This window comes from Erpetoichthys calabaricus, chromosome 17 (assembly GCF_900747795.2).
Source record: "Erpetoichthys calabaricus chromosome 17, fErpCal1.3, whole genome shotgun sequence".
In the NCBI taxonomy this organism is placed as follows: Eukaryota; Metazoa; Chordata; class Cladistia; order Polypteriformes; family Polypteridae; genus Erpetoichthys; species Erpetoichthys calabaricus.
The window spans coordinates 18,370,909-18,389,838 of record NC_041410.2 but is presented as its reverse complement, the minus strand read 5'-3'; the positions used below and the strand labels follow the sequence as shown (position 1 = coordinate 18,389,838).

The following is an 18,930-nucleotide window of genomic DNA, read 5'->3' as shown; positions in this document are numbered from 1 at the left end:
GATCAACCTTTGCCCTTCTATCATGGCAACCATCATTTGTGTTTTTATTAAACATTGAGGCTTGATGAAAACCTGTTTTTATTTTAGGACAGTGAATACTTCAATTCACTAAAATGGATTCTAGAGAATGATCCCAAAGACCTTGACTTGAGGTTTACAGTTGATGAAGAGCTGTTTGGACAGGTATGGTCAGTTCTTTTGATTTACACTTTGAGCCTGGGTATACTTTTACATATTTATACAAACGCTAAACAAAACTTTCAAGAGTGAAAATTACAATATGATCTCTAGTTTTTAAATATTATGTAGATTTTTTGACAACTGTGAATATAAAAAAAACATTCACCTTGATAAAACAATTACACTCTGAGACAGTCATGAAAACATCCTGCTTTTCTCCTCAAGCATAGAAAAGATATAAGTAAAAGACTTTTTAAAAAGCAATAAAGGAAAATTCTTTGTAAAGAAAACAGTAATAATACTTAACCTCAGAGAATATTTCACCTGATAATGAAGAAACAAAGTGAATTGCTCACACAGAATTAAAATCTTTACAAGGATCTGAATATACAAAAGTCAGATATGCTTTAAGTAAAGCATTCAAAATCCCTGAGCTTCATAATGTTTACAAGTAGTGCTGAGTCAAATTAAGGGAACTATTTCTGTCCTGTTAGTAAACCTATCCCATCACCCGTCTTGCATGGGTGTAGTTGAAGTCTAGAAAGCAGCACTTGTGACTAAAAAGGGAGATTAAATTAATACTGAAAATGACAGACCAGCAAGCCTTAATGTCTGTTCCATGGAAAATAATGGGCACTATTGTCAGAAATACACCAGAAAACCACTTCTGTATAACAATGTTTCTAAATGTCAGTCAGAAAAGCTTTGCAAGGGCAAGATCCTGGTGGCACCCAACAAGTGCTCTGTATATTAGTATACAGAAGCGAATTTGCCAATGTACTTGTAAAAGGCTTTTAGTGATTCTGCCATTCTGTATAGAATTCATTACCTTCAACAACTTTGTGATGTAGGCAGGAATCTAAGAATAGCTTCTAGCCAGTGTCAAGAAATGATTAAGTTAATAAACGTTATTAGTAAAAACAGCTGTTTGGACCTATAAGAAGTACAGATACTATTTATAGAGTTCTACTTCGAACTCTAGTTGATATACTATAGTCACACTAAACAGCCTGTGAAGTGTGGCAGAAAAGGCATGTACAGTGTGGCATTGAAATCCACTTCTCATATGTTCATTAACTCATGTCCTCTTTCATGCCAGCTGGTTCATGACACAGTGCTAATCAAAGTTGTTGTAACTGCTATTTTTCACACACAGATCAATTAACATATAGCTTAGTGTATGTTGGGCAGAGTGGTGGCTCTGATGCTAGGGATTTGCACTGGCAATCTGCACTGATTGCCAGTTCGAATCCTGTAAACACCAAAAGTGACTCTACTCTGTTGGGCCCTTGAGCAAGGCCCTTAACCTGCAATTGCTCCGTCCTGGGTATGACGTTAATCTTCAACAAGCCCAACATGTAGGCCCTCCAACCTACAGGGAAAAACCCGGATGTTGGTGGCAGAATTGGCACTCCGGCCACCATAAAAAAAAACCTCACACTGTTCCGTTCCATCTGAACTTGTGTGGTGCTGAGGTGTCACCCATTGCATGGCTGCACTCGGGTCCCAATCTGGGATCCTGAGTTGGTTCATCATGTGGTGCGTGTGGCAATGCAGTAACAGCACGTGCTCCTAACCTCTCGCTGTCTCTCTTAGTGTATATTGTGCACTGCTCTTTAGAGTACTGGATGAAAAAAGATGGCCACAATCAGGTTCATCCCTGCACTGTCATCTGTGAACTTTTAAGACAGAAGCTTCTAATTCAGTTTCTCAAAGGCATCAGTATTGTACATTATAATTCCAACTAAAATAGTTAATGAAATATCTTGGGTGTTATGTGTTTAAATCAAGTTGATGGACTGAATGACCTTCTCCTGTTACATATAGGGATTTAACAGTTGGACACGTGTTTAAAACTTTTAGAAAAGATTTAGATAGGAACTGAGTGGGCTTAAAAGAAAGATATAAAGTAGCTAATTCCTTCTGATTAAATCCTACGCTTGGATATCCCTACAAAACTTAAACAAATAAAAATACACATTTACTGCTTTTGATTGTTTTAAAATAAAACCTCTGTTTTTAATCTTATGTGAAAATAACAATTATGTTCTATTACATTTATATTTCAAAATGTTTAGAAAATGTTTTGAGCTACATTATTTAGCCATTATATGACTGTTTTGGAATATTCCATCTCAAGTCTTTAACATTAAAGACAATGCATGTATTGGATATTTACAATTGAAACATTTAAAGAAATAGATTATTATTGTATGCCAAATTGTCAGGTTAAACAATTTCTGAATATTTTGTTTTTTGTAGACTCATCAACATGAACTAACTATTGGTGGAACAGATATTGTTGTAACAAATAACAATAAGAAAGAATACATTCAGTAAGTACATTTTTCTGTAGGATTTGTTTTTATGGATTGTAAAGGTGTAATTTTATTACAAAAACAGGTTCATTTTACAAATACATTTTTAATTTGGCAAGAGCAGTACATTGGCCACATCTATCTATAATATAAAATCCAATGTCTGTCTATCTGTATGTCTGTCCGTTTTTCATGAGGGAACTGCTTAACGGATTTAAATCAAGTTTTTTTTTTCTTCCTAAAATTTGCTTGAACATTCCGGTTGATTTGCGACTTCTCTCATCACACTAAGAATCTTAGTTCACTTGCAGGAGTGATATATTCACGCTAATCCGTGACTGAGGGGGAAGCGTGATGTCATGTGTGTGGAGCCGGGCAGGGCCCTCCTCACTCACGTGCAGGCCTCCGTTGGAGTTGGTTGACCTCTGCGTTTCGGAGTGTACCTTGCCTCCACTTAGCTAGTGACACCTGTTTGTTTATTGTCTTTTAATGTTTGTCCTGTTTCACTACTACACGGGCAGAGCTGCGGGGGGGCGGCAAGCTTTATAATAAAACCTATTAACACTAGATGTCCTGATGAGGTGTTGTAATTAGTTATTGAGGCAGTTATAGTTTATAATAAAGTATGTTTAAATATTTGAGACATCTTTAGTGTAAATCATCTTTTTGTTTATATTTGCTTACTTTTATAATTATAATGTTTTTGTTATATAGCATAGCAAACTAATTTTGTCATATTGCATAGCAAACTAAACCACATACTTAATCTATATTACATTACAGCTTGGTAATACAATGGCGCTTTGTAAACAGAATTCTGAAGCAGATGACTGCCTTCAAGGAGGTAATTTGAACAATTTACTTGGATTATATTTTGTATTAAAGTCTCAGAAAAATTTCCAAGACTGTCCCAGACAAGTGGTTTAGAAAGTTAATTGAAGGATTTTTAAATTTATTATTGCTTGTTGTGATTCTGTTCAAAGGTATGTATAAGTTTTGCGATTTCCTAAAACTTTAACATTTAGATTAGATCATTCTAATAATAATCTCAACCTGAGTACATTAACTGTAATTAAATTATGGTTGTTGTTTAGGTTTTAAAAAAAGCTCTCCAACACTACTTAACTGTGTATTTTACCTGCAGTAAGTGTAGATGTCATATTATGTCATTATTTTTTATTAGTGTTTAATTAGTTATATTTTGCATTGTTATCAAATTATTTTTTGCACTTTTTTTCAATATACAGTTTGTTGCATCTAATATTTGTGTGTTAATGTTTCTTTTTCAGGGCTTTTATGAGCTGATACCTCAGGATCTTATCAAAATATTTGATGAAAATGAATTAGAGGTATTCTTCTGTTGTAATAATGTGATGTTAATATACTGTGTACTTTGGTTCTCCAATATCATTTTTACTTGATTTTTTTTTTTTTTTTTTTTTTTAAAGTTATTGATGTGTGGACTTGGAGATGTGGATGTCAATGACTGGAGAGAAAATACGAAATACAAAAATGGATATTGTGCAACACAGCCAGTGATACAGTGGTTTTGGAAGGTATGATTTTTTAAATTAAGAAAGAAACAATGTACTGTATTCACATATCTTATATAGCTGCATTTTATATTTTATTGAACTTGACACATCTTGTGTTAAATGTTATGCATATTGCTTGCCCTGACACCCATTAATTATTTAAGCTGAAATAATTAAGTGAGTCATTTAGTACAGATATAACAATGGACTGGTATGTCCATTATTTGGTTATTTTAAAACTCCCATGGTTTGGTCATAAAGCTGACATTGAAAGTTTTATTTTTTTGTCTTTTTCTGACAAATGTAGACAGTGCTACTTATGGATGCAGAAAAGCGCATCAGATTGCTGCAGTTTGTTACTGGAACATCTCGTGTGCCCATGAATGGATTTGCAGAATTGTATGGTAAGGTGTCAAAAAATATCCAAATAGTTATAAAAATGTTAAGGGCATTAATTAAATAATATACAATACATAACATTTACAGATTTTTAAAAATGCACTTGCTAGTTACATGGATCAACAAGATATTTAGGGGCTTGCATCAAGCGTTCAGTTCTGAGTGGTGTGTTTGATTGTTTTTTTTCCTCTACCTCTTCAGTATTTGTTATCCTTTCACATACAAGTATCACATATTTTATGTTTAAAAAAAAAAAAAAAAAAAAAAAAGTTTAGTATTTCTTGCATAGACCCATTGGGAACAAGCTGAGGACCACACCTTATGTGGCATAGTTTCCACTTATGTTTTCTTTGTTTTCTCACTGTTGTCTGTCTCACATTCCATTATTGCTATGCTTGTAGCTTTAGAAGTACAAATATAGTGGAGACTTTTTGAAGCAAACTGCTTTTCTGCCTCTCTTGATGTTTCTTCTGAATGTGTCCCGGCTGTAATGTAGAACATTTTCTGGTGTTAAAAATGACTTTTGCTTCCATAATTTTGCATTGGCTACAGCTAAGACATGTTGACAAGTAATTGATGGAATGTATTAAAGGTTTTATATATTACATCTACTTAATTCAGTTTGTGTAGCATTTGAACGATTGCATATAAATTTACACATATAAAATAGCCATCGGTGGCACGGTGGTGCAGTGGTAGCGCTGCTGCCTCGCAGTTAGGAGACCTGGGTTCGCTTCCCGGGTCCTCCCTGCGTGGAGTTTGCATGTTCACCCCGTGTCTGCGTGGGTTTCCTCCGGGTGCTCCGGTTTCCTCCCACAGTCCAAAGACATGCAGGTTAGGTGGATTGGCGATTCTAAAGTGGCCCTAGTGTGTGCTTGGTGTGTGGGTGTGTTTGTGTGTGTCCTGCGGTGGGTTGGCACCCTGCCGGGATTGGTTCCTGCCTTGTGCCCTGTGTTGGCTGGCATTGGCTCCAGCAGACCCCCGTGACCCTGTGTTCGGATTCAGCGGGTTGGAAAATGGATGGATGGATGGAAAATAGCCATCAATAGTGGAGCAAAATGAATCTTAATTACAAATTTATCTTACACCAGTTACTAGTTACAGATAGTCCTGGATGTCTGCACTGGCTGCAGGTTTTCACTTTGACCAGTTTCTTAATTAGAACCCATTTTTTTAACTAATGAAGTGATATTTTTTTTTACTTAGTTTTAGTTAACTTGCTTGTTACGATTTAGATACCTTATTGCTTATTTTAGTTTTAAACTGCTGCATTTTGTTGACTGTTTTATTAACCAGCCATAAGTTAATAATAAGCTACAAATGACAAAGCAACCACCGGCTCTACAGCTAATGTGCTTCCATTTAATCCTGTGTACATGCATCATGAAATGTGTATTTATTTATATATATATAATATAAAATATTCTGTGTATGTATATATTGTGACATCTGGCCAGGGCAGTGAGAATGAAGAAAGATTTGGCCAGAAAGGTATTAGTTCATTTCAAATTTGACTTCATGTGGACATTGACCATTCCTCCCAGTGTAGTACTGATGCCATTGATTGACTCTTGTAAAAAGGAAGATCATCTTCTCAGTCTGCCACTCATGGCTATTGTCGACACCTTATACACAATACTGAAGAGGTAATTTAGATGTTACTAAAAGTCCCCCTTGTGGCTAATCCGTAGCCAAAGTCAACTTTTCGTCCTATATCCTTCCTTTATTTTATTTTACCTTCTGCTAAATCCTTCTTCTCAACCATTTCCAGTACATCAACCTTGTGGTACCACTTATTCAAATGAAAAGACCGTCATATTATCATTTTTGATAAAGCCTTTTTCTTTAACCTAAGGGTTTTCCTCGCCATTGTTGTTTTCCAAGTGTCCCCACATTGCCACTCTGATACTCACCAACCTCCTTTAGACCATATTGATGACAGGGTTATGCAGGACATCTGGGAGCACACCACTAACAACACAGTCCCACTTCTTAATGATGGTTGGCCAAGGTGGCATCACCATGTAAACAAAAAAGTGCTGCAATGGAAAAAATACAAATAGAGTGGTAAAACATCACCAACATTACACAAACATGTTTTTGAGAAATTATGATAATAGTAATTTTCTGAAGTTCAAAACATAAGTAAAACCCAAACAGAAGACAAAAATGTATTCATTCTTAGAAAATAAAAAAATCCAAAAATCCCAACAGCCCAGTAACAGACTGATACAGTGGTGTGAAAAACTATTTGCCCCCTTCCTGATTTCTTATTCTTTTGCATGTTTGTCACACAAAATGTTTCTGATCATCAAACACATTTAACCATTAGTCAAATATAACACAAGTAAACACAAAATGCAGTTTGTAAATGGTGGTTTTTATTATTTAGGGAGAAAAAAAAATCCAAACCTACATGGCCCTGTGTGAAAAAGTAATTGCCCCCTGAACCTAATAACTGGTTGGGCCACCCTTAGCAGCAATAACTGCAATCAAGCGTTTGCAATAACTTGCAATGAGTCTTTTACAGCGCTCTGGAGGAATTTTGGCCCACTCATCTTTGCAAAACTGTTGTAATTCAGCTTTATTTGAGGGTTTTCTAGCATGAACCGCCTTTTTAAGGGCATGCCATAGCATCTCAATTGGATTCAGGTCAGGACTTTGACTAGGCCACTCCAAAGTCTTCATTTTGTTTTTCTTCAGCCATTCAGAGGTGGATTTGCTGGTGTGTTTTGGGTCATTGTCCTGTTGCAGCACCCAAGATCGCTTCAGCTTGAGTTGACGAACAGATGGCCGGACATTCTCCTTCAGGATTTTTTGGTAGACAGTAGAATTCATGGTTCCATCTATCACAGCAAGCCTTCCAGGTCCTGAAGCAGCAAAACAACCCCAGACCATCACACTACCACCACCATATTTTACTGTTGGTATGATGTTCTTTTTCTGAAATGCTGTGTTCCTTTTACGCCAGATGTAACGGGACATTTGCCTTCCAAAAAGTTCAACTTTTGACTCATCAGTCCACAAGGTATTTTCCCAAAAGTCTTGGCAATCATTGAGATGTTTCTTAGCAAAATTGAGACGAGCCCTAATGTTCTTTTTGCTTAACAGTGGTTTGCGTCTTGGAAATCTGCCATGCAGGCCGTTTTTGCCCAGTCTCTTTCTTATGGTGGAGTCGTGAACACTGACCTTAATTGAGGCAAGTGAGGCCTGCAGTTCTTTAGACATTGTCCTGGGGTCTTTTGTGACCTCTCGGATGAGTCGTCTCTGCGCTCTTGGGGTAATTTTGGTCGGCCGGCCACTCCTGGGAAGGTTCACCACTGTTCCATGTTTTTGCCATTTGTGGATAATGGCTCTCACTGTGGTTCGCTGGCGTCCCAAAGCTTTAGAAATGGCTTTATAACCTTTACCAGACTGATAGATCTCAATTACTTCTGTTCTCATTTGTTCCTGAATTTCTTTGGATCTTGGCATGATGTCTAGCTTTTGAGGTGCTTTTGGTCTACTTCTCTGTGTCAGGCAGCTCCTATTTAAGTGATTTCTTGATTGAAACAGGAGTGGCAGTAATCAGGCCTGGGGGTGGCTACGGAAATTGAACTCAGGTGTGATACACCACAGTTAGGTTATTTTTTAACAAGGGGGCAATTACTTTTTCACACAGGGCCATGTAGGTTTGGATTTTTTTTCTCCCTAAATAATAAACACCATCATTTAAAAACTGCATTTTGTGTTTACTTGTGTTATATTTGACTAATGGTTAAATGTGTTTGATGATCAGAAACATTTTGTGTGACAAACATTCAAAAGAATAAGAAATCAGGAAGGGGGCAAATAGTTTTTCACACCACTGTAAACGGGCCCAAGATCAGGCTGCAGGCAAAAGGGGAAGTTAGCACAGAGCCAAAGCCTATTGTCCGGTCTGTAAGTAAAATGAGTGATTCTTGTTATCCTGTGCTGAAAATCAAGTCCTGGTAAAGCAAAGAATGGGACTTGTACATTTCATTGAACTTTTATATTAAAGTACTTTTTTGTTATAATACATTAGGTTTGTGAAATTCAGTTTGGAAATTCTGACGTGTATCAAGTGTTACTGGAAGCTAAATTTTTGTGACCGTAAATGAATCTTTGTATTGTTTTTCTACCGTTTTAATAATGGTTTTCCAGGAGTGAAATAACATATTCTGGAATAACATAGCTTATCCTCTTTAATAAAATCCCTGTGTGTGTCCATGTCTTCTGGTGAAGTGCGCATGCGCGGGGCAGTCTTTAATAAAGGACGTCATTGCTGGGGAGAGTGCTGATTGGGTACTCGCGGCCGCGCACATAAAATCCGTTGCTGGGGAGACGCCACACATACAATAATCAGCTCCACGCCAGCACAGATTAAAATACTTGCTGGGGAAATGCACAGTACTTGGGGAGAGACGCTATAGCCACGATTATCGGCTACACGCCACACATTACATCAGTTCCTGGGGAGACTCTGCTGATTGCCCACTGTTGTGACAGAAAATTAAACGCATATTACGGACAAGGCGGAAGTACAGGGAAGGGCAGAATGAGTGGCAGTGTCACCGGCCTCTAGCAGATGCTTCAAAGGCTGCCTGACGCGTCACACAAGACAGAGAGGGCGGGACCTATAAAATATCACATGGCCGATCCAATCGGATTTCGGGAAATGAGGGAACACCTAAAACATAACGCACGAAAAATCCAATCGGGTACTGAGACGCGGAGACCAGCTTCCCCAAAGAGGTGGGATTAGTATGTGTTGTTGTGCAAGTGTTCACTCTGAGTATGTCAGATTTGCGATTAAGAAGATTGGCCTGGTAAAGTGTCAGTTGTTGAAGGGGTTTTCCTAAATATACGAATTTTCATGATATTACAATAGGATGACTTTTAAAAGTAGATTTATTATCGCGCACATAAAATCCATTGCTGGGGTGATGCCACACATACAATAATCAGCTCCACGCCAGCACAGATTAAAATACTTGCTGGGGAACTGCACAGTACTTGCTGGAGAGACGCCACTGCAAGCTAAAATAAAGAGAGGCAGGATAGGAGATCTTCAAACAGACACAACACATCAATCAACAGCCACAGAGGAGAGGATAAATGTAATATTAATTATACTTACTGTATTGCCATATACGTTTCTATTTTATTTTTTATTATTATTTTACTTTAGGCTTCTTGCAAAAATATTTTTGACAAAAAAAACAAGGTCCCTTGCCATTTAATATAGACTGTTCCTACTAATGTTTACACAGTACTGTTCTAGCACCCGTTATTGTAACGGGCTTAATGTCTAGTTAGTTAATAAAGCTGTAACCTACCACAGAGTTCAGAGGACACATATCCTTTGCTGACATTATTACGATCTGCTCAGACTGAATCACATTTTTGAAACTGTATAGTGAAGACAGATTTTGACGTTTGCTTGTCCGTGGTTCAGGATGTTTTGCAGGTTATTTCAGTTTTTTCAGAATGAACATTGAGCTTGGTGATTTTACATATTAAAATAGTGTTGCTTTCTGAACCTAACTATTGGTTTTGGTGTGATACTTTGTTGACTTCTTGAATTTCTGCTAAGTAATATGCATACAGACAACCCAAATAGTGATTTTAGAATACCAAATGCTCCACTCTGAATGTATCTGACTACATTTTCACATCCCTAGTTCAACAACATGCTTTTGAGTGTTGTCTCTCTATTGCCAAATTATCAAGGTTTGATAATAAACTGAGAATTTGTAGACTGACAAGAGTGGGTTCATGCTTTGTGTTTGTTTCCTGACGAGTTTAAGCATGGCCCTTTGTGACTCTTGTTTGGACTCCAGTATCTTAGTGGCATATATAAATAAAGCAAGTGAGATAAACTAAACAGCCCTAATCCATGTGCCCAGGAGTAAATTTATTTAGAAGGAAATGTGTTTTGCGCATAGTGGTATAAGATGCTTGATTATGTTTAGTCACTTTACAGATACATTTTATATTAATATAAAGTCTGTGTAGCAGTGATAAGCCACTTTCATACCAACCTTCTTGGTTAAATTAATACTGAAACTCCCGATTGTCTTTTACTGTTAGTACTGAAACTTCTACTGCTTTTTGAATGCCTTTTCTCTAAGGTGCTTTTCTTAAAGTCAGTGGAGCAGGTTGAATGCTTCTTCAGTAGCATTAACGTTAGTAAGATTAGCTACTGATGATCTGTAAAAAATACTTTATTATGCTGATTGCCCAAGCTTCTGTGTTTCTCATAGGGTCAAATGGACCACAGTTATTTACAATTGAGCAGTGGGGAACACCTGACAAATTGCCAAGAGCCCACACGTGGTAAGTTGGAAGAAATATTGACCAGAAATTTATTTTTAAATAAAAATTAAATTTTCACACTTTGCCTTTTCAAATTTTTTAGCTTTAACCGTTTGGATCTGCCACCTTATGAGTCATTTGAAGACTTGAGGGAGAAGTTACACATGGCAATTGAAAATGCCCAAGGATTTGATGGAGTTGATTAAAAGAATGTTTTTTTGCAAGCAAATTCTAAACTTATCCACTGGTCATGCACCTTCCATTGTGGCAGATAAAGAAAAACCCACAAAAATGAAGATTAAGAACCTTTATGGATATTTGAGACATGGGGGTAAAAAAAAAAAAAGCAAAAACAAAACTGCACTTTTTTTTCCACATTCTACAGATAATGTCCCATAAATTGTTCTAGGAGCAAGTAACTTATTTTTGTAGGAGGAAATGGCTAATTCCATTGTTAAGTTACAAAAATGCTTATATTTATATTGCACTTAATTGTAAGTTTACGGTTATTTAAAGAAACTTGAAGTTGTTAAGACAGTCTAAAGCACAGTGCTATACAAAGTTTTTAAAATATGAATGATTAATGTTGACTGTTTTTACTGCTGTGTTTGCCTCAGTTCTCAGCTGTTGAACAGCCAGGCAGAAAGTTACGAAGCAAAGTAAAGTGGCATTCACCTTGCATTACACCACACGTTATAATTTCTAGAACAGATCCTTACGATCTTCACATAGAAAGATTGATGTTCCCCTCATATTTTCTTTTTTTTTTTTTTTTTGCCAGGGAAATGCAGACATGATTGGAACACACTATTGTCTACCTCACTTTTCTAATAAATTTTGAAGGAAGGGGTCCATCAAAACCATTATCATCACCGCTAATTTGCATTTCTAGGATTAAAGTTGGTAGCCTGACCTAATTAGGATTCTGTTCAAAGAATATCTTGAACTGGGTAACCTGGTGAGTCCAGTGTTGCAGCTTCTAAGATTCTTCAGCACAATTTCAAGACAGTGGCTTTAAGGACTTTGTCATTGACCTGCTGGCATTCCAGTTGAGTCTTTAATTAACTTTAGTGTTGTATTCCTGAAAGCGACGTCATAAAAGTAAAATCATTATTTTCTATTATTGAAACTCAATATAATAAAAAAAAAGGCATGAGGGGATTATATAGAAATACCGAATTAAAGATTGCTGTGCACACTTCAATAAGAACATTATAAATAAATGCTGTAAGTGTATTTTTGTATGCATGTAAATTAAGAACACTGATTTAAAAAGAACTGTGATGGCCAAACACACAACAGTGATATTTTCTGAGCTCATCAGAAACCTTCTAAAGTATTAAGTCTTTTACCTGCACAGGAAGTGCTTCTGCAGAAGTGGAGCTTTCAATTTCATTGTACATTTTTAATTTAGTGATGTTGCAAAACTTGTATAATGGAGTGTTTCCTGGAAAAGGGTCCAGTCTGTGCAGAGAGACATCTTTCTGTTTATATTCCAATGTGAGTTCTGACTTTGTATGCTGTGGACTGATACTTAATCAGTGACATTGAAGTGTCACACATAATGTGTTGTAATCTAAAGCAAAAAAAGGAGAAATCAGAACTAATTAATGTATACAAATTGTGATATATTAATACATATTCTTTCTGCACTGGTATTTTATTCAGTGCACTGTAGGATGCAGTTTAAACTTTTTCATGCATTTAGACAGTTTTTGTTTGTTTACATATTGCATAAGGCTTAGTAAATGGCATAGCACTTCAGTATTAACCCGATATTTTGCAAGTAGGACAAAGCAATTTTTAAAAATGCTGTTTACTGGGTAGTCGAGTCTCAATTTCCCTGAAGATCTCATTATTTGCAGAAGTTTTAAAAACCTCCTAATTGATACTATTTATATTTACACTTGATTTTTCTTTTGAACAATATTTTTCTAAGTGTACTTTGGAGCCGCAGCCCATTTAAGCCTCACAGCACCAAACGCCTTTATGTAGTTTGCTCTTTTTGTACAATTTCAGATTAGTGGTTGCAGTTTTAGCTGTGTGAAATTAAACCATTCATGTTTAGACTTGAATCACAATTAGTCTGCAAACATTTTGAATTAAGCACCATTCCCAAAGCCAACCAATGGCCTAATTGCTGTATTTTTTAATATGTTATTAAAAAAAAATACAGATTATCATGTAACAAACCTCTCAATGGAGATAACTGCCAGCAGCCCTTTATCACATAATGAAGAGCATGTATGAAAGATTACTTGTTTTCCAACCATAGCCTACAGCAGTGCCTTCTGGGAGATGCAATCTTTGTGACTTATTTTCAAAATTAAAGTACATCTTGCTTTGAGATTTTACTAGAAGAATAAGGACAGTGTAGTGTACATATTTTTACAGTTGAGCAAATCTTACATTTCTGTGTTTAGCTCTTGTGAATTGAATTGCTCTTTAATTTTTTTAATCTGATACTTATATTTGTTATTCCTATGAGATGAATATGTCAAGTCTTACCTTGCCCAGGTTACACTGTGCTTGTATAAATCAGAAATAATCGAGAGTTAGAGAAGAAGGCTCATTTCAGCTTTATGCTCTGTATCGTCCAGAGTGAAATGTTTGTTTTTAGCAACATAGAATAAGAAAGTGCTTACCAGATTCTCTTTAAATGGATGAGCATTTAACTTTGAGTCAGAGAGACACTGACATTTGACTTACCAACAATGTATGAACATCTTTTAGAATTGTGAGGTAGTTTCTGCAAAGGCTAAACAAATTGGCACAGAGCAAAAGAAAAGCTGTATGGCAGTGCAGCACCTTGGAAGAGAAAAATAAAAAGAGTGGCTGTGAAATGGCTGCTACGTTACAGCAGTCTGCCAGTTCCTACGCACTACTGTCTTTGAATTTTTGCTTTCCAAGTCCCCATTATACCTTTTGACCACCTTTCTTCACAAAATGTTTTTACTACCCATACTGAAATCAGCTGCAAACTTGTATTGTTAATGTATGAACCAGCATCACAATTTACATCAGATTTCCCAACTTCCTTATCTTCTGGGTAGAAAAGTAATACTCAAATTATTATTATTTTTTACTAAATTAGAGGTATCCTCCAGTGTCAAAATCTGATATTTTCTGAATTACAAGTTGGCACTTGAATGTCCTGCTTTTCACGGAGTCCCAAATATTCAATAAACTAGCTTTTAAATTAGCCGAACACTAGTGTGTCACTGCTCAGTATCCAGAAGGTCCAGAACTGCCTAGAGACTATGTGTCCCACCAAAGTATTCCAGACCTGTAAAAAATCTCTGGGAATGCCACTGTACTGTGTTTGAGTTGTGTTCCTTCCTCTGACTCCCTACTCTTTTAATGCTATACTGTTTTATGAACCTTTCCTTGTTACCTTAATTGCATTACAATATCTGGTTTAGGTTAAGCTTGTCTTTTAATGCTGCCCTGTAATTTTAAAAATGACTTTTTTTAAAATGTTTTTTTAGCCAAAATTACCCCAAACATTTTTGCAATGTCACCCCGACTCTCTTAACAGGCAATCCAGTGATTCATAGTTTTAGTCCCCACCACTGACCCCCTGCATTACCCTCCGTGAGTCTTTTAACTATCCAGTGCTCAACATTATAGATATACAGATGTTGTATAACAAGAATGTGCCTTAAGATGGTATTAAAGTTAAGGTAATCTATAAAATGATGATGTATTGTGTTCATACAGATCTTTGGCTGTTTACATTTTGTCCACAAATTAACATATTAAAATGATAAGCCGAATGCTGTTAATGAAGACTTAGAAATAGACTTTTATACTGTACATCCATTTAGTTAATTTTATGTTGCTGTATTACTCTGCTGTGCTGGCGCTGTTCCCTGCCTTGCTGCCCCCCAGACTATGACATTTATTAAGAGAATCTGAGAATGTTCTTGCTATATTGTCCATTCCTTTAGTATTTATCACAATGTTTTTCTGAATTTAAACACTGCATTAGGCTGATTATAGTTGAATTGTACGTTCAGTCACCTCATCTGATCCTGAACTTACTGTTTATTCATTGTCCATTTAACCAATCGCCTTATTACATTACAGGTTTGTAAGGACACTTGTACACATCCATATTTGGTCATACTAAGTCAATTCAGAGTCACCATTCGACAAAATCATTGTCCCTTCAACAGCTGTTGCACATACCTAACAATACTTCCAGAATCTCTACATCCTGTATTCATGTTTTTTTCCATTTTTGTACTTCAGGGTGGGGGCTGGCAGGAATCAACAGGTCCTCACAGAGTACACTTACTCACACCCACTTATACTCCAAACTGAACTGCATGCCCTTGGCATGTGGGAGGGGAGCAGAGTAACCAAAGCGAAGCCACACGCGGGCATGGTGACAGTGTGGAAACTCCAGACAGACAGTGACCTTGACCAATCAAGTCAAAGCCCAAAAAAATAACATGAAGAATATCATAAAAAAAGGTTAAATGAAATATACATTTGACATGTGTTTGTCAGAACTGTTTCTGTATTATGTTTAAGTTATCATTTTTATTCATTTGTAGAAAACCTATACTAGAACCCATTTCTTCATATGCATTTAATGTTAAAACAGCCCTGTGAACATGGGTCTGATTTCTCACCATTTTATCAATGGCAGATTTCTAGTTGCTGCTGTTAGCAATAAATACAAAGCAGATCTTAGAGATGTGACTTGCCTAGGTATGCCTATTGGTCTTGTAGTCATTTTAAGTAATTAGTTGTTATTTCAAATTACACTTCATCCTACGGAGACTCACCTAAATCTTGGCCATTTATGTTTTTGCTGGGAATATGTTGGGATTTAGGTAGAATGATTTACTTTCAAACTTTAATAGCAAGGGTCTCTCAACAGTATACGTTCTTTGAGCTTAGGAAAGGCACTATATAAATAAACTGCATTACTGTTTGTCAACAAGTTGTTGGCTGACCCCAGCAATCTTTGTGTAGTAACCTGAAGTTCTTCCTTGATGACAAAAGCCTTAGAATTTCTAGCATCATGAGCAACAAGAGGAAGACATTTTTGGTCCATGCTGCTATTCTTTTATTTCCAGCTCTGTCCATCCACTTTCAAATCTAGTGTTGTGGGGACTTCAGGCACAAGACAGGGCCCAGCCTTGCTCACACCCACACTCGCCCCGCATGGAGCTGCTTTACAGATGTCAGTTGTACTGATGGTAGATGTTTAGAATGTCGGAGAAAAGCATAGAAAACACAGAGAGAACCTTCATACACTGGCTACACTTTGGACCCAGCCTACCACTGTCATTTTGTAGTGTTAGCCCTATGCCAGTATGAGTAACACATAATTGGTTTGCCATGTCACCTGCAGGTGTCTCAATTACATTTTTAAAATAATCACTTCATAATGCGTTTAAGGTTTCTTATTGTCCATTTATCTAGGCATCGTGACACACTGTACTGCAAATGCAGCAGCCTTTATAAAGATGATGATCTAAAATTGAATTTATCACTTTAAAATGTGTTGACTATTAAGAAGAAATACAGAAACATTTTAATAATAAGCCACACATTTTTGTAATGAATTAATGCATTGACTTAACTTACTAGGCGAGTCAGTCATAGGCTGCTAGGTATTTACAGAGTGATAGTCGGAGACAACAAGTTGATTTAAAGATTAGAGACATTTTCAGTAGGGACACAGAGTACACATTGAAGCCCCTGCTGTAAGAAACCCAACTTTGCAATCATCATTCAGCATTAGGTGCATGGACCCTGGTGACAAATGTAACCACACATTTTGACCTGCTGTGTGCTGTCACCTGCACACATGATAACTTCATACTACTCTGTGCGACTCACTTAACCTGCCAGGGCTCACGTCCTACAAGTATGGAAACAACTGAACTTTACTGTTAAAATGTATTTGTGTTTACTATGAAAAAGATATAAAACCAATCAGCACCTCGACCTTCTCACTTCACTGGCTGGTTTTGGCATTGTAGAAATGCAGAGACAATTGAAGAGCTCAGTTCCAAAATCAGCCAAGTACAAAAGATACATTTTGGAGTATAAATAGGAAAATCTGGTTCCGTAAGCAGATTTTGAAACTAAATCCCTAAAACTATAGCTCTACACTGTTGCAATTAGGTTTTGAAGCTCAAACATATTTTCGGCGCATGACCAACTGCATAAAAAGTCACAATCACGTGTTCACTAAATTTTACCAAAAGGTGTAATTTAGCAGATTTTGGAACTCACATCTTCAATTGTAAACTGCTTTAGACAAATACATCAGCTAAGAAAATAAAACACAACAACACAGTGCAGTTTTCCAGCCCATTGCTGATTTGGATTGAGGTTTCTTTTTTAAGTTTCCCTTTGAGACCACTCTAATGGCTAACCCTTTGTGACGTGTACACTGCGCTGCATTGTCAAGATTTTCATTTTGAGCTGCACATCAAATCAGGTTTTTGCCTCCAGTATGTTGTGGCACATTTTTCTTGAAAACGTTTACAGTGTTTTATATGTTTACAAGCCAAACTCTAAACAGTAACAGCCTTCACGATTGTTTTTGTTCCTTGGATTACCTTCTCTTTTCCTTTTAACAAACAATGCATTTGATCCCGCGCCTGCAAGCACTTTCTATATTTTAAACTTGTACTTCTTTAATTTCTAAATTATTGTTTTTGTCTTAAAAATACATTTTGCAGAATTACAGATGTTTATTTGGCGTATTACTCTGTACATTTTTGTATCTACGAAAAAAAAAAATGGAAATAAATACTTTTTTATGTTAAAATAATAATAAAAAGGATTTATCATTAAACGATTTCTAAATGAGTGCTTTGAATTTTACATTTTCTGATGGTAGACTGTTAAATTGTGATGCCTTTCATGGTTGTACATGCATATGTTTTTGTTTACAAAAAAAACGAGGGTCTTAATAACGACAGTTTGAAATTATTTAGTCCTCTTTAAAGTTGATCTGTACTGAGGAAAAGTGTTCATGTGTTCGCACTTTTACCACCGTATGTAAAGGAATCTTATGCATCATTGAGTCGCAGGACTGCTTTGTATTTTTCAGCATCTGGAATAATTCTGTATTCCATTCAATTGTATAAACTGAAGTTTTATAAGCATGCCAAAGTAAAATGTGACAGATAATACTGAGGAATAAGGAAAGAGCAATTCAAAGAATGACAAAATAAAAACAAATGAAAGCCATTGTCTTACCTTTGAATGTGTATGTTGCTCTGCTTTTAGCTGCTCTCTCCAGTACAGGTTTACCGTGAATCGCAGCTCATCTTTACAGTCCATTGGACTCCCTCCTAGCAGGCCAATTACCATTATACATGGTGTGGAAGGAGATCTAGAAAGACAATGGAGAGAATTAGGAAAGTCTACATAGAAATAGAAAGCAGGGATAGGCTCTGCTGCCTCAGAGTAAAAATAATATTGCTTATTTAAACAAATCTGTGATCCAAAATAAGAGATAGGAGGTCATACACGAAAAACAGCAAAGATCACACTAAATGGAGTGAAATGTGAAAAGGTACAAAAAACATTTAGAAGAATTTAAAAAAAAATTCTAAATACAATAGAAAGCCAAAACAGAAATTTTACTTTTTTTTTTTTTTTTACAGAACCTAGAGAGATAGATGTGATAGATCGTGTTTCGTGACACACTTCTGTTGAATAATTCGTTTGCTGAAAGTTCTCAGTGTTAGTGTGTCAGAGAGAAGATGTGCAGAATTGTTCATAATGGCACTCAGTTTTGTCTTCATTCTCTCAATCATGTTGAGCTACTCCCATAACTGAGCCTACCACTTTAAACAACTTGTTGATTCGGTGGGCTTCTTTTGAAGTGCTGTTACCAGACCAGCATACCACGCAGGCTATCTCAGAGTTAGAGAACAGTTAAAGGATGTCACTACCAATCTCTCTTATTTATGAAGCCAACGGTGAAAAACACTGAACTTTAGGAAAAAAACACAAGCCGGTACACAAGTGGAGCTCGAGACGACCACCTTTAGAGGAATAAAACCCAAGTTAAGCACAGCACCATCTCTGCTCCCCCAATTAGCCCTTTCCACAAATTCAAAGTGACACATTGATGGGTAAACCCTGTTCTTTTTAGGTAGCCTGCAATGGATTGTGTTTACTCCACTCTTGCATTTCAT

At 36.5% G+C, this 18,930-nt stretch overlaps 1 protein-coding gene across 2 annotated transcripts in view; it reads left to right on the top strand.

Annotated features, from left to right (window-relative positions):
• Positions 1–17,974, top strand: part of nedd4a (NEDD4 E3 ubiquitin protein ligase a) — a 142,131-nt gene extending 124,157 nt beyond the window's left edge. For both annotated transcript variants that reach the window (XM_051920480.1, XM_051920478.1), the window contains 8 exons: positions 88–183; positions 2,443–2,516; positions 3,282–3,342; positions 3,788–3,847; positions 3,947–4,054; positions 4,341–4,437; positions 10,699–10,771; positions 10,854–17,974. In XM_051920480.1, coding sequence (XP_051776440.1) covers positions 88–183; positions 2,443–2,516; positions 3,282–3,342; positions 3,788–3,847; positions 3,947–4,054; positions 4,341–4,437; positions 10,699–10,771; positions 10,854–10,956 — 672 coding nt within the window. In that variant the 3' untranslated portion in view covers positions 10,957–17,974. The remainder of the gene's footprint in view (positions 1–87; positions 184–2,442; positions 2,517–3,281; positions 3,343–3,787; positions 3,848–3,946; positions 4,055–4,340; positions 4,438–10,698; positions 10,772–10,853) is intronic.
• The last annotated feature ends 956 nt before the right edge of the window (positions 17,975–18,930 follow it).